General features: G+C 36.7%; 1 protein-coding gene and 1 non-coding gene across 2 annotated transcripts in view; both read left to right on the top strand.

Annotated features, from left to right (window-relative positions):
- Window positions 1–12,685, top strand: part of Smim14 (small integral membrane protein 14) — a 67,539-nt gene extending 54,854 nt beyond the window's left edge. Inside the window, exons 4-5 of the mRNA XM_076863999.2 lie at window positions 5,597–5,739; window positions 9,409–12,685. Of these exons, the coding sequence (XP_076720114.1) occupies window positions 5,597–5,739; window positions 9,409–9,441 (176 nt within the window). The 3' untranslated portion in view covers window positions 9,442–12,685. The remainder of the gene's footprint in view (window positions 1–5,596; window positions 5,740–9,408) is intronic.
- Window positions 7,932–8,003, top strand: Trnas-uga (transfer RNA serine (anticodon UGA)). The gene has a single exon. It is a non-coding gene; the product is annotated as a tRNA-Ser (tRNA).
- Window positions 12,686–22,883: the final 10,198 nt, after the last annotated feature.

The following is a 22,883-nucleotide window of genomic DNA, read 5'->3' as shown; positions in this document are numbered from 1 at the left end:
TAGAGCAGAGGACATGTTTTCTGAAAAGTGGTGAGAGATAGTTAGATGAATAGAGCCAAGTCATACAAGCAAAGGCCAAGCTGAAGAGCTCGGAGTTGAAGCAGTAGGCAGTGGAGAGAGAGTCATTAGGTGACATCAGCAGAGAATGTTCAGAATGGTGACTAACCAGCCTCTGGCCGCAATATGCAGGAAAGAGGAAAGCTGTGATAGAACCACAGTAGGAGACACAGGGAACTAATAGAGAGCCTCAAAAAGGAGCAGACTTTTTCTTTCAAAGGATACTGGGCTTCTTTTTTGGCAGGGGGTGGGTTGGGATGGGATTGAACTCAGCGGTGCTTAACCACTGAGCCACATCCCTAGTTCTTTTTTTTGTTGGGGGGGTGGGTTACGGGGATTGAACTTGGGGGTACTCAACCACTGAGCCACATCCTCATCCCTATTTTGTGTTTTATTTAGAGACAGGGTCTCACTGAGTTGCTTAGGGCCCCACTAAGTTGCTGAGGCTGGCTTTCAATTGGGGATCTTCATGCCTCAGCCTCCCCAGCTGCTGAGATTACAGGCATGTACCACCCAGGCTCAGCACAAATATTCTTTTAATGTATATAACAGGAAGGAAAAATAATTATCTCCTCAACTCTCACCATCAACCTGCTCTGACAAAATGAGCTGGGTTTAAAGGAGCTGGCTGCAACATTAAACTAAGAAAACCGTGAAGAAATCACACAACACACGGACATGAGTTTCTCAGATGGAGGGTGGGACTGCTCTGTGACTTCATGGGTCTTCTCCCATTCTGGAAGGCAAGAGAATGTGCACCCAGAATCTCTTTATTTTTATAGTGGAGAGGGGGGATACACAAAGGAGCTTAAGTGGAATGTTCTTCACCAAATAAGGCAGGGGATAAAGTTTCAAAGGGGGGTTGCCAATCCCATTGGGTAACGCCCAAATCCAGAGCTAGAGCAAACTCCTTTGCGAGTGAAGGTGGAGACCACTTGCTTCCCACAGTGCATGTGCGATGCCAGACCAAACACCCGCCTTACTCAAGGCTGAGAGAGGATGCTCAGCCCTTGGACAGGGCTGCCTCCCAAATTAACATTGAACTATTTTTATATCAACTCAACTATGCCTGGCAGTTTTTTGTTTTTATTTTATTATTTATTTATTTAATTATTTTACAGATAGTCTCGCTAAGTTGTTTAGAGCTTCACTAAGTTGCTGAAACTGGCTTTAAACTTGGTGGTCCTGCTACTTCAACCTCCCCAATCACTGGGATTACAGGCCTGTGCCACCATTCCCCTCCCCATTTTATTTATTTATTTATTTATTTATTTATTTATTTATTTATTTATTTTAGTCATACATGACAGTAGAATGCATTTTGAAATATAATACATACATGGAATGTACATACATCATATTGTCTATTCTATTCTGCTGCCCTTCCTATCCTCCCTACGCCTCCCCTCCTCTCCCATCCCTTCTCTCTATCCAATCTAATGTGACACACTTTTTTTTTCCTTTTTCTCATTACAACATCATATTCCCCTCCCCATCTTAAAGGATGCTTTGTCTATAAATAAGGATTCGTTGAACTTGCAATGTGAGGACTTGCAAAGAATATGAAAAAACAAAGCATTAAGTTGCAAAACATGAATTGACTTTGGGTAGACTTGTAGTCTATATAAGTAATTAACCATTTTATTTCTGAGCCAGGGCACTAGTGATAATATAAACCACGCCTGTAATCTCAGCAGCTCAGGAGCCTGAGGGAGGAGGATCACAAGTTCAAAGCTGGCCTTAGCAAATTAGCAAGACCCTGTATCAAAATAAGAAATAAAAACAACTTGGAATGTGGCTCAATGGTTAAGTGGACCTGGGTTTAAACCCTGAACCACCCCCCCAAAAAAAAAGTAGTAGTAGTGATAGTATATACAAAGCATAATTATGTTTCTTTGACTAGCCTTAAATAATCTAGTTTTACGTAACTAGTTATAAACTTGCTTATCCCTTTTTGTATCCATGTTTTTCTATTTTACTACCCACAGAACTAATAATTTTCAGGAATGTGTGTCATTATGTGATATTGTCAGAGATTATGACAGCAAACAATTAATGAGATTGCCTCCATCAAAATCCCATCTTTGACATATACTAGTTATATGAGATTGGGATTTAGTTCCCTATTTTCCAGTTTTAATCTATAAAATAAAGATTATAGGGGCTGAGGCTGAGCTCAGTGGCAGAGCGCTTACCTAGCATATGTGAGGCACTGGGTTCGATCCTTAGCACCACATAAAAATAAAGTCATTCTGTCCATCTACAACTGCAAAAAAAAAAAGATATAGTACCCACCATAGAGTAAGATTGTTAAAAAGGATTAAGAGATAGTACCTAGTTCAAAGTAAAAACTCAAGTCTTAGCTATTTTTAATAATAAAAAATAATATTTATTTAAAAATATTCATGCAATAGTATAGAGGGAAAAGGAGGCAAGAATAGATATAGGGAGATCAGACAAGAGGTGGTGATAGCTTCAACACATGGGTGAGTCGGGGGAGTGGGCAGATCTGAGTGATATTTAGCAAGTAAAATTGATAGGATTCTCATAAAATATAAAATGAAGGATTATTGAGAAAGAACTTCCCTGCTTGGGCAACTGGATGAATGAAGACCTCGTTTGGTAGAGGAGTGGGACAGGGAAGATGTTAATAGTTTTAGTTTGAAATATTGAGAATGTTAAGCGTGAGATGGGATTTCTGCATTTTTAAAGAAGCTATTGAATGACTCTAATGTAAAGTACAAATTAAGAAATATTGACATAGGGAGAAAAAGGAGAAATATTGATGTAGGTAAACAATTGGATATTGAAGTCTGAAGTTCAGAGGAGTTGAGTGAGGCTAGGTGTAAATTTAGTTGCGGTCTGCATGCAGAATGTAAATGAAGGCATAGGTGAGGATGAGTGTGTGGAGAAGGAAAGTTGACTGAAGAATTCTAAAATTTTTTTCCTTTCTTTCTTTCTTTTTCTTTTTTTCTTTCTTTCTTTCTTTTTTTTTTTTTTTTTTTTTGGTACCAGCAGTGCTCAACCACTCACTGAGCCACATCCTCAGCTCTTTTTCATACTTTATTTTGAGATAGCATCTCACTGAGTTGCTTAGGACCTCACTAAGTTACTGAGGCTGTCTTCAAACTCACAATCCTCCTGCCTCAGCCTCCCAAGCCGCTGGGATTACATGCATGCACCACTGCGCTCTGCAAATTCTAAAATCTTAAAACTTGGAATATTTGGAAAGTGTGCATGTAAAGAAGTGCCCAAGTATTAGAAGGAAAACCAGGCAGTTGTGATAACGACACATAAGACAAAGGTGATGTAGGCAGTAAATGTAGAAAACTCTCATGACATTAAGGTAACCCTAGGTACCTTGGCTGTTTCCAGTAAAATGACTGGGGTTGGAACAGAAGCTCTATTCCAATCTGGTCAATTCTTGGGCCAGCCCAGCTCTTAAACTGATTCCATCTCTTTTGGTTACTGAGACCTTTGGCCTCAGTATAGCCACTGATCCCTTCTCTTTTCGGAAGTCAGCCTTGAGCCTGTGGACCCTAATGTGTGCATCATCATAATTTCAGCATCTTGTCTGGATTTCTTTTACTCTCTTCTAATACAGGGAAACCAAAACCAATGTAGTATTAATAGGCTAGAGATACTATGTTTTTCTCTAGATAGCTAATCTTTTGTACTTTCAATTTTTAAAAATTGAGATCTTTAATAATTTCACTTTTGCCAGGCGTGGTGGTGCACACCTGTAATCCCAGCGGCTTGGGAAGCTGAGCTAGGAACATCGCTGAGTTCAAAGTGATCCTCAGCAATGGTGAGGTGCTAGGCAACTCAATGAGACCCTGTCTCTAAATAAAATCCAAAATAGGGCTGGGGGTGTGGTTCTATGGTTGAGTGCCCCTGAGTTTAATCCCTAGTACCAAAAAATAAATAAATAAAAATAAATAAATTCACTTGATTGTGTTTCATTTATGTTTTCACCTTGTATCATAAGCCAGATACTGTGCTAGACACTTATTAAATAAGACATGGCTGCCTCAAGGATCTCAGAAATAGAGCTACACACACACACACACACCCCCCTCTCTCTTCTTTCTCCTGATAAATACATAGATTTCAACTTTTTCTGAAAAAGAAGGCCAAAATAATCTTTCATAAAAGGGACATTTTATATAGTATACAACCTAGATGTTCCCTTTTCCTTACGTCCTGGTTTTTCTTTTTTAAAATATTTTTTTAAAGAGAGAGAGAGAGAATTTTTAATATTTGTTTTTTAGTTTTCAGCGGACACAACATCTTTGTTTCTATGTGGTACTGAGGATCGAACCTGGGCCACACGCATGCCAGGCGAGCGCGCTACCACTTGAGCCACATCCCCAGCCCCTTTAAATATTTTTTGTTGTCATTGAATCTTTATTTATATGAGGTGTTGAGAATCAAACCCAGTCCCTCACACATGATAGGCAAGTGCTTGTACCACTGAGCTACAACTCCAGTCCCACATCCTGTTTTTAAGATTGTAACTTAACTATAACTCATTGGTGGAGTGCTTGCCTTGCATGTATGAGGCCCTGGGTTAAATCCCCAATACTGAAAAAGAAAAAGTAGATTGGGGGAGGGGGTTATAGATTTCAGCAAGTCTATGGATTGGTGGGTTCATGAACCTTCCACATGATATACAAAATTGTTGAATGTTCATATTGTGTTAAATCTTATAGTGGACAAAGTCCTTAATTTTTATCATATTCTCAGAGGATTATTACCCCAAAATATTAAGAACTATCACACTATTCAAAATCTTTATTTGTTGTTGGGCATGTTGGAGCATGTCTATGATCCCAGCTAGTCAGGAGGCTGAGTCGGGATGACTAGAAGTTCAGGGACAGCCTCTTCAATTTAGCAAGATCCTATTTCAAGGACTGAGACTATCACTCAGTGGTAGAACACTTGCCTTGCATGAATGAGGCATTGGGTTCGATCCTTAGCATCACATAAAAATAAATTAAGGCATTCTGTCCATCTACAACTACAATTTTTTTTTTTTTTTTTTTTTAAAAGATCTATTTCAAAATAAAACGAAAAGTTCTGGGGATATAGCTCAGTGGTAGAGCACCCCTGGGATTAATCCTCAGTACTTCCAAAATAAAAATATATATATATTGTTATTTGGTTTATGACTATTTAACATCATGTACCATGTAGATTTTTCTCACTGAAGGAAAAGGAAATTAGGGCTGGGTTGTGGCTCAAGAGCAGACTACTCACCTAGCACGTACAAGGCCCTGGGTTCAGTCCTCAGCACAACACAAAAATAAATAAATAAAATAAAGATATTGTGTCCAACTACAATTAAAGAAAAAATATTTTTTAAAAAAGGAAAAGGAAATTGAAGATATACTCCACAATTGTTCTTCTCTAAATTACTTTTTATTTTAGTAGAATTTTGAAGCTGTACTTAAACATTAGATTTTGTTTTTACATTGATTTAACAATAGTATAATCAGGCCACAGTTTTGCTACAAATGCATTTTTTGTTTGTCTCTAGTACCAGGACCCTCTGGTGACAATGGCATCAGTATTACTATGATCTTGATGGCCTGGATGGTTATTGCAGTGATCTTGTTCTTGCTGAGACCTCCTAATCTAAGAGGATCCAACTTATCTGGAAAGCCAACCAGTCCTCATAACGTAAGTGATATGAATTATAAATCCTTTTTGGTTGAGTGCATGTATGTGATGTGGGGAGGAGGAAAAGTATTTTGACTAAAATATCTTTATTAATAAAAGGAAGACTCAATTCATGGAGTGAGTTTTTCCTATATGTTGTTATTTTGCCTTTTGAGGAGTTAAACATAGAAATAGTAGTAGTCCAAAAATAATTTTTTAAAAAATTCCTATCTAAGATACCATCTCACTCCGGTAAGATTGGCAGCCATTATGAAGTCAAACAACAACAAGTGCTGGCGAGGATGTGGGGAAAAGGGTACTCTTGTACATTGCTGGTGGGACTGCAAATTGGTGCGGCCAATATGAAAAGCAGTATGGAGATTCCTGGGAAAGCTGGGAATGGAACCACCATTTGACCCAGCTATTGCCCTTCTCGGACTATTCCCTGAAGACCTTAAAAGAGCGTACTACAGGGATACTGCTACATTGATGTTCATAGCAGCACAATTCACAATAGCTAGACTGTGGAACCAACCCCGATGCCCCTCAATAGATGAATGGATAAAAAAATGTGGCATTTATACACAATGGAGTACTACGCAGCACTAAGAAATGACAAAATCATGGAATTTGCAGGGAAATGGATGGCATTAGAGCAGATTATGCTAAGTGAAGCTAGCCAATCCCTAAAAAACAAATGCCAAATGTCTTCTTTGATATAATGAGAGCAACTAAGAACAGAGCAGGGAGGAAGAGCAGGAGGAAAAGATTAACATTAAACAGAGTCATGAGGTGGGAGGGAAAGGGAGAGAAAAGGGAAATTGCATGGAAATGGAAGGAGACCCTCATTGTTATACAAAATTACATATAAGAGGTTGTGAGGGGAATGGGAAAAAAATAAGGAGAGAAATGAATTACAGTAGATGGGGTAGAGAGAGAAGATGGGAGGGGAGGGGGGGATAGTAGAGGATAGGAAAGGTAGCAGAATACAACAGTTACTATTATGGCATTATGTAAAAATGTGGATGTGTAACCGATGTGATTCTGCAATCTTTGTAATGTTTTAAATAACCAATAAAAAAAAGAAAAGATAAAAAAAAAATTCCTATCTTTTTTTTTTTTTTTGGTACCGAGGGCACTCTGCCAGTAAACTACCTTTTTTAGTTTTTTATTTTAAGAAAGAGTCTCACTGAATTGCTGAGACTGGCCTCCAACTTACCTTCCTCCTGCTTCAGCCTTCTGAGTTACTGAGATTACAGGTGTACACTACTGTGGCTGTCTGAATTCCAATCTTTCCTTATATAAGGAACATCAAAAACAATCCAGCTTCTAATCCACAGCAGTATTGCTCAAATCTCAGTCCTGCATTGCCCATTCTATCCATTTCAGTTGATCTCTCCCCTCTAGTTCTTATAGCCCCCAGAAACACTCTTACCAGCTTCATTTCAAATGTTTTACCCTCTTCTGTTCTGGCTATTAAATACAATAAAGATTGTGAGCATATCTGGCTACATCTTGTTTTCCTATCCTTTTCTTTCAAACCCATTTTCCAGCATCACAGTAAATTAACTTAGTTGGTAAAAGAAGAGAGAGGAATTCCTTATGTTGATGAATCTTTATAGTCATGATTGCAAACATTTTTAGAATCTTCTAAGTGAAAAATATAAAGTGACTCAACAGAGAGTTTTCCCTACTATATTTAATAAAAGCTTCATTAAAGGATTCTTTTTAATCCTTACCAGAACAAGTATTTATGCATTATTTTTTTCCATTTGATATATTGTAATCTCTTTAAAAATTTTATGCACGTGTTAATTAGCTATTCTACAGTGCATATACCATTTCAAAACTTGTTGTATCTGATAAGTATATACAATTTTTGTTTGTCAGTTTTACTAAATAAAATGTAAAAAACATAGGATGAAATTTGTTTCAAAATAAATTTCTATAATAGATTCACTTAAATGCTAAATTCTCTTCTTCAAACTTCACCATATTGAATTCCTAAAATAACTGCTAATTTTCCTTAATATTGTAGTATTAATATTAAAAATTCAGTTAAGGACTGAGGTTGTGGCTCAGTGGTAGAGTGCTCGCCTAGCACACACAAGGCTCTGGATTCCATCCTCAGCACCACATAAAATAAATAAATAAAATAAAGATATTGTGTCCAACTACAACTAAAAAATAAGTATTAAAAAAATTCAGGGCTAGGGATATAGCTCAGTTGGTAGAGTGCTTGCCTTGAATGCACATGGCCCTGGGTTCAATCCCCAGCACCACCAAAACAAAAAACAAACAAAAAATTCAGTTAAGACTAATTTTATATATAAGGAGAAAGCAAATGTGCAGTGTTAATTGGTCAGTGCTTTGGTTTTAGGAGCAGAACATTTAGATATATTGTATGCTGTCTTAAGAAAGAAAACAAAACCAGCACCAGGTTTCACACCTGTAATCCCAGTAACTCGGGAGGCTGAGGCAGAAGAATTACAAGTTGAGGCCAGCATGAGCAACTTAGACCCTGTCTCAAAATTTAAAAAATTTTAAAAAGGGGCTGTGGATATAATAGAATGCCCCTGGACTCAATCCTCAGCACCACCAAAAAAAAAAAAAAAAAAAAAAAAAAAAAAAAAATAGCACATATAAAAAGTTTTAAGTGTACTTTTTCTTGGAGAGGGAAGAGTTCATAAAATTTGCATATTATCCTCATTGTTTCCTCCATATACTTTTTTCCTATACTGTGTGTGCAGCTTTCTTACTTTTGTATCAAAAAGAAACTTTCCCAGTGTTTGAAGCTAAAAAAAAAAAATCCATCTTTTTTTAAAAAATTGTTTTTGTAATTATAGATGGACAGCATGCCTTTATTTTTTTATTTTTATGTGGGGCTGAGGATCGAACCCAGTGCCTCACATGTGCAAGGCAAAGGCTCTGCCACTGAGCTACAGCCCCAGCCCCCCAAAATCCATCTTAACCTGACTTAGTAGAAGCCATTAAAATGACAAACGCCTTAACCTCAGTTCCTTACAGGCTGCAGGTTCTAGGAATAGTAGTCCCTCTGTACTAGTAATAAGCAAGAATATTAATTCTGATTCCAGATAGACATATTGATCACCCTTAACTGGGTATGTCAGGGTAAATAAACAAAATCTTTCTGAAGACTGTAAAAGCTCTATTCAGTTCAGATACTTTCTATTTCAAATAACAAAAAACAATTCAAAGTGATTTGAATAAGTGACTTTATTAGTTTACACATAAAAATCCAAAGATAGGTTCCGTGTTTAGAAGAAGGTTAACAGTTTCTTTTATCATTAGCTTATTCCAAGGTGGGCTTCCCTATGGCTACAGGATGGCTGCCAGGAACAAATAGAGCCTCAAGCTTCTTCAATGAGATCCTGTACTGAGAAACAAAAGTCCGAAGCTTCATAATGAATGCACTAACTGAACCCATCACTTTAGCAAGAAGAATCAAACTAACTTTATTAGCTTGAAGATCACCCTTTCTTCCACACCACAGGGAAGAATGAGACAAACATTGCAGAACATATGAAGAGTCTAAATGAGTTTATAAGTATATAGTTTGGGATTGGAGGGTGGGAGCATTGCTACTCAGTTCTTACTTATTTGTGTTAGATTGGTTGCTCTAGGATCTAAGAAGTCCCTCAAATAATTTATTTATTTTTTCAATGCCAGGGACAGGATCCACCAGCTCCTCCTGTGGACTAACTTTGTGATATGGGAAGTGAAAATAGTTAACACCTTGCAAGACCAAATGAACGAAGATGACCAGAGTACTTTTAACCCCATTAGAACTGTTTTTCCTTTTGCATCTGCAATATGGGATGGTATTGTTTTCATGAGCTTCTAGAAATTTCACTTGCAAACTTATTTTTGCTTCCTGTGTTATCACCATTCCCATTTACAGTATATTTGAGTAAATGATTATATTTAAAAAGTTACGTGGGGCTTTTTTGGTTGTCCTAAACTTTAAACATTCCACTCATTCTGTTTATAACTGTGACCATAATTTTTGGGTGATGTGTGACCTGATTGAAGGAAATTTGAGTTTTCTGCATTTAAATATTTTAAATAGTTTTGATAGGCTCTTAAGGTTTTTTTCTTCATAAGGTATTTATAAAGTTACTTGGGGTTACCTGGGATTATATGAAAGAAAATTAAAACCACACTGTATTTACATTTACTTTGATAGTTTATTAGTGGGTGGCAGTTTTCTCTAGTTGTTGGAACTGTGGCAACTCTTGGAATATTTTACAAATTATAGCTGAAGTCTGTATCATATATTGCAGCTGACTTATGTGGCTAGACTAGGAGGAGAAGTGAAATGGTTGTTTTAATAATTTTTTTACTCTTTAAGTTTTTTTTTTTTTTTTTTTTTTTTTTTTTTGCGGTGCTGGGCATTGAATCCAGGGCCTAGTACATGCTAGGCAAGTGCTCTACCGCTGAGCTATCTCCCTAGCCCAAGAATACTTAAAAAAAAACATGAATAATCAATATGGTAGATAATTTACAGTCCAGTATGACATTTGCAAGCCATACCCTAGCCTTACAAGGTTCATGTGAAAGGAGGGGAAAAGTTTATTCTTTCTCTCTTTGCCAGGAATAATCTATCTAGTAATAACTTAAGCTATAATTTATTTTGTAAATGAGTGCCTCTCAGGACACCTCTTTTTGTTCTAACATTTCCCTGTTAAAGTGAAACTTTCTTACATCTATATTGGGGCTTAATAGCTTACTGACATTTGAATGCCTATTTACTTATTTACTCTATTTGAAGAAAATTTTGAGACTTTTGTTATCCTTCCAACTTCAAAAAAATTTTAATGAAGTTTTGTTTTATTCCAAGGGAAAAGGAAGAAAATTAGAAACAATCAAGAATATTTTCCCATCCCTTACCTCATTCCTGTTTGGTAATGGGATGGATTGGTGTGGAAAAGAACATTGATATAAGTGAAGTTTGAAATGCATAAAAAAGTAAAAGGTTACATTGTTTTTGCTGAGTTTGGCAAAAAGTAAATACAAATTGCATTAAAAAATGTCTGCACAACCCATGTGGTTATGGAATTTTTTTTCCTTAACAAGTGATTACATATGATTTATGGGGCTAGAAGATACTTTGTTATCAAATGTAAGGATTTTTACCTAGGTCAGTCTAGCTTTTCATGTACAGATCTGAGAAACTATTTGTGTGAACTAAATAAACTTCTCTATATTATTGTACTGTTTAATGGTCTCTGATACAATTGTGTGACACTCATAGGGTGTTTCCCCCTTTATTATGATTACATTATAGGCCATAAACATTGTAAAGGCATCATTTCATTATATAATCTAATGTGACTGCTTGCATTCCTTCTTGTGCATCTTTGTTTTATGCTCAACTTCTTGAAATAATATAACCAGCTCTTAATTACTTATCCTGATAAAGTGGTAATATTAACACAGGTAAGTTAAATCTTGGATAAATGAACACCACAGGGTAAAGATTTGTCTTGCAGTGGCCCACTGGAAGCTTTCCCATCTCTATCCATAGCTAGTAAAGTATTTAAAGCAGAAAGGTGTTGAATGGCAAATATGAGCTAACTGCCTGATGTAGTCCTTTATCTGCTGTGCCTCTTGAACATAGAAGGCTCACCCATATATCCTAACATCTGTTCCTAACTCACTAGAAAACCAATCCCGGGAGAGATGCTAATATATTCACTGAGTCTGTGGATCATAACTTAGAATTGGCTTCTGTTCAAGTGGCCAAAATATGGATAAAAATGTCTAGTATCAGAGACCTGAAATTTTTGAATTTTTTCATTTTTGTCACATACACTTAATTGGCATTGTATCTAAATACATTAGGCTTTTCATATGAATCTACTACTAAGTTAGTAATAGAAATTCTTAGTGAACTGTTTAGTCCTGGGGTTTTTGCTTTTAAAATTTCTTTGCATTTCTGAAAAGTCACTGTACTGCACATAAAGTGTTCTTGTTAACTAGTGATTTATGTTATTATATTTAATTCTTAAAGCTTCAACATGTGGCCTTTAAATTGAGCACATTCTTAAATCATTCCTTACCTTGTAAACATTCACTTGAAATATGGCTATAATCCTTTTAAAATAATCTGCATAAAAGAAAGATGAGGCTTACATTTTTATTACTTTGGACTCTTAAACATTCTGCAAATGCTATTAGGGGGAGTTTATTTTGAGGGTTGGGGGTGTAACTCAGTGGTAGAATGCTTCCCAGCATATACAAGGCCCTGGGCTTAATCCTCAGCACCACCAAAAGGAAAAAAAAAAAAGAGTTTATTGTGTTTTAGAGTCATTTAATGTTCTTAAAACAATGGTAATTTTGGCTTTGCTTTTCATATGGAAAAAGTTAACGTTGGAACTATTTATAGTAAAAGATTTTATCATGTATCTATCTAAGCACTGCCCCCATTGTCAGTAAGTCATATTTTACAATTTGCAGAAATTTTCTATTAGTATCTTTATGGTATGTGATATGATACTGTGTATGGAATTACCAACATCTTAAAATTTCAAAGGAACATTGGAAATCTATTGCTCTGAATGAAAATCTGTCACTCTAAATGGGTATGTGCTCAAATTTGACCAGTTGAGTTTAAGACACAAAACAGCAACTTGAAGAAGGAAAAAAATAGAGTTTACAATTAATGGATTAAATTTTGTTATTGTAATAGTAGGGTTAGTCTTATATTTCTAAATGAAAAATCATATGTATTGTTACCATGTCTGATGATTACTTTGTTAAAAGCAAAAGTGGTCATGTGATGTACTAAATGTAAATTGCTGTTTTTAAATGTTTAAATCATGCCAAACAAATTATGTCTGTGCCATCCAGGATTTATTGTTCATCTTTTACTGAGTACTTGGATTGGGATTAAGGGCTTGTACTATGCACTTTTTATCAATGAATAAATAGAAAATGTTAGTAACGCTTTTTGTTTTCTGTTTGGCTTTTGTGGAAAGAGAAGCACTTTCACTTAGTAAAATGTTAACATTTATGTTAAAGTTTCTTTGTAAGACTGCTTACCCCTGACTAAAGAGAGAACTTTAAATTATAAGAAACAATATTTATATAATAGCGGTATAGGGCCAGTATTCAGAAGAGATTATAAGAATCCCCAGGATATTAAATTACAATTACATTTCTTCATTATTTTCTTTCTTCCTAGAATACAGAGTCAAATTGACATTTGCTTTTAGGGAGTAATATTCAATAGTGTTAAATATTTGAGCTTGTTATATGCTTTTATATGTTAATATACATAATTATACATGTAATTACATGTTACCTAAAAGGAGTGAGACCTGTAATTATACTGAAAACAAAAAAATGATGATATGCTTTTGCTCTGACCTGGAATGTGTCCAGATACTAAAGATCATTAATATCGAGATGCATGTTAAAATGGTACAATTGCTGTGACATTCTAGTGTCAATGTCTGTGCAATATCTTTAGTATTACCTAAAATGGCAAAATTTGTGAAATAATTTTAGTCTGAAGTTTATCATTACTTGTCAGTGGGTAAAGGAATTCATAATAAAACTTAAGGTTTCATTAAATGACTCTGAAATAATAGTTTTTCTCTCAGAAAATCAAATTCAAAATAGAATAAATTTTTTGCTTCTTGCCATTTCATCTGATGATTTTCTCAGTTCTGTATCTCAATTTGTGAAGTCCCACCACTCCCTAAAAGATGTTACACAAACAAACACCAACCATGATATTCTCTCTCTCTCTCTCTCTCTCTCTCTTTTTTTTTTTTTTTTTTGGTACTGGGGATTGAACCTAGGGGTGCTTTATCACTAAGCTACATCCTCAGCCTTTTAAAATATATTTTGAAAAGGTCTCACTAAATTGCTGTTGGCCTTACTAAATTGCTGAGTCTGGCTTTGAACTTCCAATTGTCCTGCCTTAGCCTGAGTCACTGAGATTACAGGTGTTAGCTTCTGTGCCAGCCATGATTCTTTTTCACATTCGGATTTTTTTTTTCTTTGCAGTACTTCCACATATGCTAGACAAGCACTCTACCACTGAGCTATTTACTCAGCCCCACAACTAGACTTTTTAAAAACGAGGCATGATGGTACACACCTGTAATCCCAGTCATTTCAGGAGGTTGAGGCAGTAGGATCGCAACTTCAAGGCCAGCCTCAGCAACTTAGCAAGACCCTGTCTCAAAATAAAAAGGGCGGGGTATGTAGCTCAGTGGCAGAGCACCCCTGAGTTCAATCCCCAGTACCAAAAAGTTAAAAATAAAATGGGTTAACAGTATAATCTTTTTCCATTAGTTGGTTTTCATGAAACTTTAATGTGAATATCTTCTCAAATGGATTATATTCATTCAATAAACATTTCAACATTTGTTTGATTATTGCTTAACTATGTGTATTTTAAAATGGATGTTATTCAGGATTAGATTACTGAAACAATTTTGAAACTCACATGCCAAAATGGATGTCTATTGAAGGGGTAGGGAGATGTCTGGAAGGCAAGGGCATATGTAAAAGTGAAAAGCAATTTTAGTTTGAAGAATAAAGCAGCTTGGTTTGGGGTTGTGGTTCAGCAGTAGAGCACCCGCCCAGCACGTGCAAGGCTCGATCCTCAGCACCACATAAAAATAAATATATTGTGTCAAACTACAACTAAAAAATATTTCTTAAAAAGAGAATAAAGCAACTTTCATAGCAGGATAATTCTAGCACTACAGAATAAAAAAGATTGGGAAGGCTACAATTTTCTCCTCTACAACATCCCAGGATTTTTTTTGTTATTGTGTCCCAGTATTTCAAGAACTCAACAGTCACATAAATAAGTGCCCACTGGCAACAGGTTGAATTCCTTGTGCTCTCATATTAAATTTTCTTGATGGTAATCTCTGAAAACATTAAATATATGTAAAGAATTTTGGGTTAAAGAAAGACAGCTGATGATTATTTGGGGGGGGGCGGGGGGAATATCGGGATTGAACCCAGAGGTGTTTAACCACTGAGCCACATTCCCAGTCCCTTTTTATATTTTATTTAGTGATAGGATCTTGATAAGTTGCTTAGGGCCTCGCTAAATTGCTGGGGCTGAACTTTCAATCCTCCAGCCTCAGCCTCCCTAGCCCCTGGGATTACAGGCATGTGCCACTGTGCCCAGCTTTGATGTTCTTTATTATCCTGTAATTTTCATAAGGTAAATACCCTGACACAATGATTCAGTCCCCATAATCAACACTTCATGAAGTTCTCAAACTTATTTTTTCATCATAGCCATCTTGTCATGTACATTATAATGTTTAATTTTGTTGCCAGGAATGATGGTGCACATCTGTAATCCCAGCAACTCTGGAGGAATATTGCAAGTTCAAAGCCAGCCTCAGCAATTTAGGGGGACCCTAAGCAATTTAGACTCTGTCTCCAAATAAAAAAGGAGCTGGGGTTGTAGCTCAGTGGTGGAGCGCTTGCCCAGCATATGTGGGGCGCTGGGTTGGATTCTCAGCACTGCATACAAATAAATAAAAAATAAAGGTCCAGGGGGGAAAGTAAGCACAGCAGAATAAAATAGACATTATTATTGCTGTATGTATATACATGACTGAAAGACTAATGTGATTCTGCAACCTGTACACTGAGAAAAATGAGAAATTATACCCCATCTGATTCAAATGTATGTTATGTCAAGATCATTGTACTGTCATGCATAACTAATTAAAACAAAAAAAAAATTAAAAAAAATAAAGGTCCATTGACAACATTAAAAAAAAAAAAAAAGAAGGGCTCAGTGGTAAAGCACCCCTGGGTTCAATCCCTAGTACCAAACATTTTTTAAATTTTATCAATATTATTTAGACTTGGGACAAAAAATGCTAAATAAGTTAGCTTTATGTGAGCCAGGCCTAATCATCAATGTAAATAATTCATTCAGGTTTTTAGCTTTTCTCATAACTAAAAAATACACCAAAAGAACTTGGGATATACTTGTGGTACAGTGCTTGCATGTGCAAGGGTCTGTGTTTGATACCCAGCACTACAAAGAAAAAAACATATTAATAAAAATGTATTTAATACCAAAGACTCAATGAATCTCAAACCTTTTTGATTTCAGTTCCTCCAAAGAGCTTTTGTTTATTTTGGTTATATCTATCCAGTATTTATTATAGCCAAAATTAAAACTGAAGACGTGAAATTATTAAGTATTTTTAAATAACAATAAACCTAATATATGTTCATGGCGGGTTTTACATTTTTGCAGATTTCTGACTTACTGTACAACAGCTGGATAATCATCTGTGTTTTGCATTCAGTCTGTTGCAATATGTTCGCTTCTTATGAAACTATACATTAGTTGTCAATACTAAAAGACTTGGTGTATTGATGGGGCTGGGGTAGTGGCTCAGTGGTAGAGCGCTCATCTGGAACACATGAGGAACTGGGTTTAGTCCTCAGCACCACATAAAAAGAAATAAATAAAGGTATTGTGCGTTCATCTACAACTAAAAAAATATTTAAAAATTTTAAAAGTCACCCTGCTTACTTTTAAAAAAGAAAAAAAGACTATTGGTATTTTGAGCAACCCATACTGTGACTCACCAATAACTATGTGACCCTTGAGCAGCATTAAATACTGAAAATCAATTACAATGTTCGTAAATAATATTTTGTAAACCCCTACATAAATATTGGGGTTTTTGTTTTTATTGTCCTGGGGATTGAATTCAGAGTTGCTCTACCACTGAGCTTCACTCCCCAGTGCTTTTATTATTTTGAGAAAGGATCTTGCTAAGTCGTCCAAGCTGGACTTGAACTTGCAATCCTCCTGTTTAGCCTCCCCCGTACCTGGAATTACAGGAGTGTGCACTAATGCACTCAACTGTATTGTTATATGAAGCAGTCACCATCCCAACAACAACTCCCCTTCCATTTTTTAAAAAATATTTTTTAGTTGTAATTGGATACAATATCTTTATTTTTATGTGGTGCTGAGGATGGAACCCAGGGCCGCCCGGCACATGCTAGGTTACCGCTAAGCCACAACCCCAGCCCCTTCCTTCCATTTTTAAAACCCAAGTTGTATGGAAACTGGAGTCAATACACTTAAGAGTTCCTATTGGAAGGAATTCACCCAACTAGGAATGGACAATGGCACCTTTGATGCCAGAGAATTCTTGATTTGGTGTTGGTAGAAACGAAAACAAGTCAGGCAAGAGAACATACAGACAAGCCTTTTATTAGAGCTTCTAGTAAGAGAAGGGAGATAGATGCAGCACTGACCAAAGTGTAAGGCTGGTTCCCCTAACAAATGTAGAGAGCTAGGTTTATTCATGTGAAAGAATTGTTTGCCGGTGTGGGAGATGGGGGCAGTGCACTTTTAGGAATGATAATTGTCAAAGATGTGATTTTCTTTTTCTAGGAGGGCACTTTTAACTTTGAGGAAGGTAAGGTCAGTTCGTCACCCTGGGACCAAATGTTAATTTGGATGCAGCATTCTGCATTCACATCTCTGCCTTGTGGTAAGGATGAATTGCTGCAGCTATTAAGTGAATACATAGGTGGAAATGGAAGAGAACACAAATCATGGGAATCTGCCATTTTGATGGCTCTGCAACAGTTTTTATCCTTTATGTTTGTCCTGGTAAGAACATCCTGGCCCTAAGTATGATCAGCTTGTTTAAGGCACATACCTAACAGGCTAAGAGTTAAGGTGAGACAGCAGAGAAAAAAGGCTTGTAACTATCTTTAATGGCTGTCAGGCTATAAGTTAAGGCCCAGGAGTTCTTTTGCCCTTTATCCCCAGGATGATCTCTGTCTCACCTTTAGGTCAGTGTCTGATTATGAGGTAGTGAGGTAGGAGTTCAGGGGCATTGAGATGGCAGAGGCAGGATACAAGAAAAACATCTGGTGGAGTACAAGACAGAGAGATGAATCACCATGTCCCTGTTCAGGGTCACTCCCATTACCATGACAACTCTCACCTTTGAGGCTTATTGCCATGGAAACTCCCACCACAAGTTCTGTATTCTAATCAGGCAAAAATCAAGTAACCAATGGGAACAAATGTGGCAAGATCTTCAACCAAATCTCTCCCTTCTCTGTGGGTAGAGGAACAAGGCACAGCTCAGCATATAAAAGACAAGACTTGTTCAGACATGGGACCTTTAGAGCTTCTCTCCCTCCTCCCTCCTACCCCCTTTTCCTCCCTCTTCCCCCCATTTTGCTTTACTTTATAGAGTGTCACTTTCACTTTCAATAAATCTAAGCTCTGCCTATTACTTTTGTGTGTCTTGCTCAATTCTTTGTTCTGGACCCCAAGAACGTGGACCACAACTGGACACCCCACCAGTCAGTTATGTAGTATAATAAATCCCATGTTGTGTTGTAAAATTAAATGAGCCACCATTTGGAGGAGCTGCAAACCTCAGTGAACCCAAAGGGAAGAAATGCAAAAAATTGAGAGAATGACAGATATTGTTATATTTTGTGCCTGAACCAAGTCTGTTTTCCACTATAGAAAGCTCATTTTCTTATTTTAATGTGCTGGAGATTGAACCCAGGGCCTTCTGCATGCTAAGTAAGTGCAGTGAGAGACACTCTCAACACTGATAAGAACAAAATTCTTTAGATATTTTCTGCCTGCCCAATAATATAGTTCAAAGTTCAGCATCTCTTTCTCTCTGGCTCTCATGCAGGGGATTGAACTTAGGACCTTGCACATGCTAGGCACATTCTCCACAACTGAGCTTTACCCCTTGCCCCTGTGTCTTTTCATCATGTCCAGTGGTCAATAATATCTCTTCCTTTCTCTAAAATTCCACCTTGTACAAAAGGACCCCATTGTGCTTATCACTGAGGATTTCATTTTGCTCTGGGTTTTACTGAGAACTATCTACTCCTGGGACAACAGTAAGAAAGCAAGCAAAATAATGCAGTCATGTCTCACTGTCTACTAAAAACTCTTCCAAGAAGAAAGTTACCAAAAGCAATGGTTCACAAAGGCAAGTTTTACCCAGACTCTGGCTGCATCAAACTCATCTGCAATGGTTTTAAAGATACAGATTGAATCTCATGTTCAGATTTGGGCTTCTGATAAAATTCTCTAATAAAATGTACCAACTCTCTTTGGAGAAGTGGCATTCTAGGACTGGGGCAGAAAATAATACAAGATGAACGTGAAGTATTTTTGTAGTGCCAGGAAGTGAGGAAACAATCACCAAAAATAAAAAAAAAAAAAAAACAAGAAACCCTATGTTAATAAGGGAATACCGAAAGAACATAAGAATCAACAAAAAAGAGCTCTTAATGGCCAAATCTGGAACAATTTAAGCATTGAAATAAGGTAGGTATAGAGTCATATCCCAAAGTACAAAATAAATATCCATGAACCCATATCATGTAACTAAATAATTGAATTTAAAAATAGCAGAGAAGTCTCCTGTGCAGAAATGTAATTTATGTAGATACTCTACCCACAAAGTAGTGGAACATAATTCCCTAAATGCATAGTGAGTTCCTTCCAAAGAGTACAGTATTGTAAAAAAAAAAAAAAAAAAAAAGAGTAATTGTACAGTGAAAAAGCCTGACAAATGCTACCTCAGCCAGATAACCAAGAGTAAAACAAAAAGAGTTGTCATATCAGTATCATGTATACTTGATATGAGATGATGAGAATGGCAACTTACTGTTGTGATCTTCCTCCCCCAAACCATGACTCTAGTCTAATAAGAATATCAGGAAATTTCCAATTGAGAGACATTCTACAAAATATCTGACCAGTTCTCAAAACTGTTGAGGTCTTCATTAATCAGAGAAAATGTTACGGCCAAGGGGAACCTAAAGAGACAAGACTATTAATGTAACGTGATGCTCTGGATGGGATTCTGAAACAAAGAAAGGAAACTAAGGAAATCTGATAAAGTATGGGTTTTAGTTGTGTATGTATATGTTATGATTTGGATATGAGGTATACTCCCGAAAGCTCATGTGTAAGATAAACCAGGAATGTTCAGAAATGAAATAATTATGAAAGCTGTAACCTAATCAGTGGATTAATCCATTTGTTAGATTAACAATTTGAATGGTTTAATGGGTGATAACTAGGTAGGTAGGTAGGTAGGGCATGGCTGGAGGAAGTAGGTCATTGGGGTCCTGCCCTGGGGGATTATATTATATTATCCGTGACTCTTTATAGTCAAGCTTTCTCTGCTTTTTGGCTGTCAAGGACTGAACAGCTCTCCTCTTCCACACCATTCTGATGTTCTGCCTTACCTCTGACCCAGAGCTATGTAGTTGATCAACCATGGATTGAACCTCTAAAACTTTAAGCCAAAATAAATTTTTCCTCTTCCAAATTGTTCTTGTCAGGTATTTTCACCACAGCAATGAAAAGCTGACTAAAAGAATATGGCTTATTATAATAAATGTATTATACTAACATGAGATATTAAAAATAAACTAAGCATGAAATATATGGGAACTCTGTATTCTCTTTTATAATATCTGTACTATTTTCTGTAAATCTAAATCTTGGCTTAATTTTACAAAGAAAAAATTTAAAAGGAAAAATGTTTAAGCATATAATAAAAAAAATTCAGGGAAAATATTCAACTCCAGACTATTGAATCACAATTTCTAGAGGGTGGGGCTCTAAAAAAATTAAAATAACATCCTAGTTGATTCTGATATGTTGTTAGGCTAAGAAATAACCACTGAAGCACAGACCCAAAGCAGAAATAAAGTCAAGTTCACAGAAGCAGAATTTGGCAGAATTGAGATAACAATGATTATAAGATTCCAGAGAGGTTTTTTATAAGCATGAAAAACTTCCATTTTCTAAAAATTACTTCACGTATCTAATCTCAAAATTGTATTTCACACCTAAATAATGGAATGGAGACAAAGGCAGAAGTTATTTAGTCATTTTTATATTGTAACAAAATACCTTACAGAATTATGAGGAAAGTTTTATTTTGGCTCACAGTTTTGAAGTGTTCAGTTCATGGTCGCTTGATTCCATTGTTTTCTTTCTTTTTTTCTCTGTACTAGGGATGGAACCCAGTGGTGCTTTACCACTGAGCTACATCCCCAGTCCTTTTTATTTTTTGAGATGGGGTTTCTCTAAGTTGCTAAGAATGGCCTCAAACTTGCAATTCTCCTGCCTCAGCCTCCCTAATTGCTGAAATTACAGGTGTGTGCCATCACAGGGGGCTTGGCTCCATTGTTTCTGTTTTTTGCCAGTGATGTGGAAGAATATCATAGCAAGGAACTCCTGGTGGAAAGAAACTGTTCATCTCATGGTGGCTGGGAGCAGAAAGAGAGAAGGATTATTGAAAGGACTGGGGGCAAAATATACATTTCAAGGTCATGCTCCCACTGACCTTCTTCCTCCAAATAAGCCCCACCTCCTAAAGTTTCCAACACCTCCCAAAAGCCTGGTAAACTAGGAATCCTTCAGTGGATTAACCCATCGATGAGATTAGAGCCCTCATAATCCACCTCCCCCCCCCACAGCATTTTTTTATTTATAGCATCAAGTAAATACCTGCATGTCTGTTCTTTTATTTTTTAATTAGTTCTAATCAGCAGAAAGCTTTTTGATTCGTTGTTCATAAATGAAGCTCCCCTTTCAATAAATGAGCTTTCCAGGGACATTTCACATCTAAACCATGACAAGATTTTTTTTTCTTTTTAACTATAAAGAGCCCTATATTTCAGAGAACTCTATTTGCGCCCATCCTCCATAAACTTGTGATACTCCTGTCTCAGCCTCAAGACTTGCTAGGATTACAGACTGGTGTGCACCCCTGCACTCAACAAGACTTTTTTTAGGGGGAAGGAGGTACCGGGGATTGAACTCAAGGGCACTCAACCACTGAGCCACATCCTCAGCCCTATTTTGTATTTTATTAGAGACAAGGTCTCATTGCATTGTTTAGCACCTCACTTTTGCTGCCGCTGCTTTGAATTCATGAGAATGATACCCAAAAAGTCAGTCTAGGGTTGTGGCTCAGTGGTAGAGCCTAACACACATGAGGCACAGGATTTGATCCTCAGCACCACATTAAAAAATAAATATATTACAACTAAATCTATTAAAAAGAAAAGAAGTAAGGTCTGCATCTTATAGGATCTTGGAAGCCAAATATGGACTCTGGACTTTATTCTGTATATAAAAGAAAGCCATTGGAGCAGGGGATGGAGATTATATGATTTGATTTGTGAATTTATAATCACACTCTGATTGCTATATAGATGAATTGTATGAATCAAGAGAAGAGTAAAGGGGCTGGGGGTGTGGCTCAGTGGCAGAGTGCTTATCTAGCACATGTGAGGTGCTGGGTTCAATCCTTAGCACTGCATAAAAATAAACAAAATAAAGATATGCTGTCTATCTATAAGTACCAAAAAAAATTAAAAAGAAAAAAGAAAAGTGGCAAACCTTTTGGAGTTCAGATAAAAGTTGTTAATGGCTTTGACTAAGGTTGTGGAACTATGAATTATAAGAAAAGACCAGATGTGAGATATATTTTGGAGACAGAGCCAACAGGTCACAATGATGGCCTAGTGAAGAATGTAAGGGAAGAGAGAACAAGAATGATATCTAGATTTGGGGCCTGAGCAACTGAGTGGAAGCTGATACAAGCTGAGATGGGAAAGTTTCATGGAAAGAGACTGAGGGGTTAGAGGAGAAAACATGAAGTAAATATGAGTTAGAACACAGATTCACTTGCTGGAATAAAAAGACCCCATGACTTAAACTAGATAGACTTAAGTTCTCTTGCATGTGACAGGCCAAGAATATAAGTGATCTAGGGCTGAAATGAATCCAGATTCTTTCTACCTTGGTTGGTTCTCTACCAACCCCTAGAACAGTGCTTCCCAAACTGCTCTACGTTCCAGCCAATGTTGCCCTTCTACCTGGTCAGTGCACAAGCACCCATGGGGTCAGTGCTCCAGCCCGAGGTGTGGTAGGGAGAGGAGACATGGTGAACCTGCCTCAATGTTTAAGTGTTTATTCTGGAAGCTGTGCATATCCTTTCCATTCACATCACCTTAGCCAGAACTTAGAACTTCAGAACAAACCCAAAGGAGGCTGCACAATGTAATCCTCATTCTGAGAAACAAAAAAACTTCTCAGCTAAAATTTA

This window comes from Callospermophilus lateralis, chromosome 8 (assembly GCF_048772815.1).
Source record: "Callospermophilus lateralis isolate mCalLat2 chromosome 8, mCalLat2.hap1, whole genome shotgun sequence".
Lineage (NCBI taxonomy): Eukaryota > Metazoa > Chordata > Mammalia > Rodentia > Sciuridae > Callospermophilus > Callospermophilus lateralis.
Note: the sequence above shows the minus strand (reverse complement) of the source record. Positions and strands in the feature narration are given on the sequence as shown.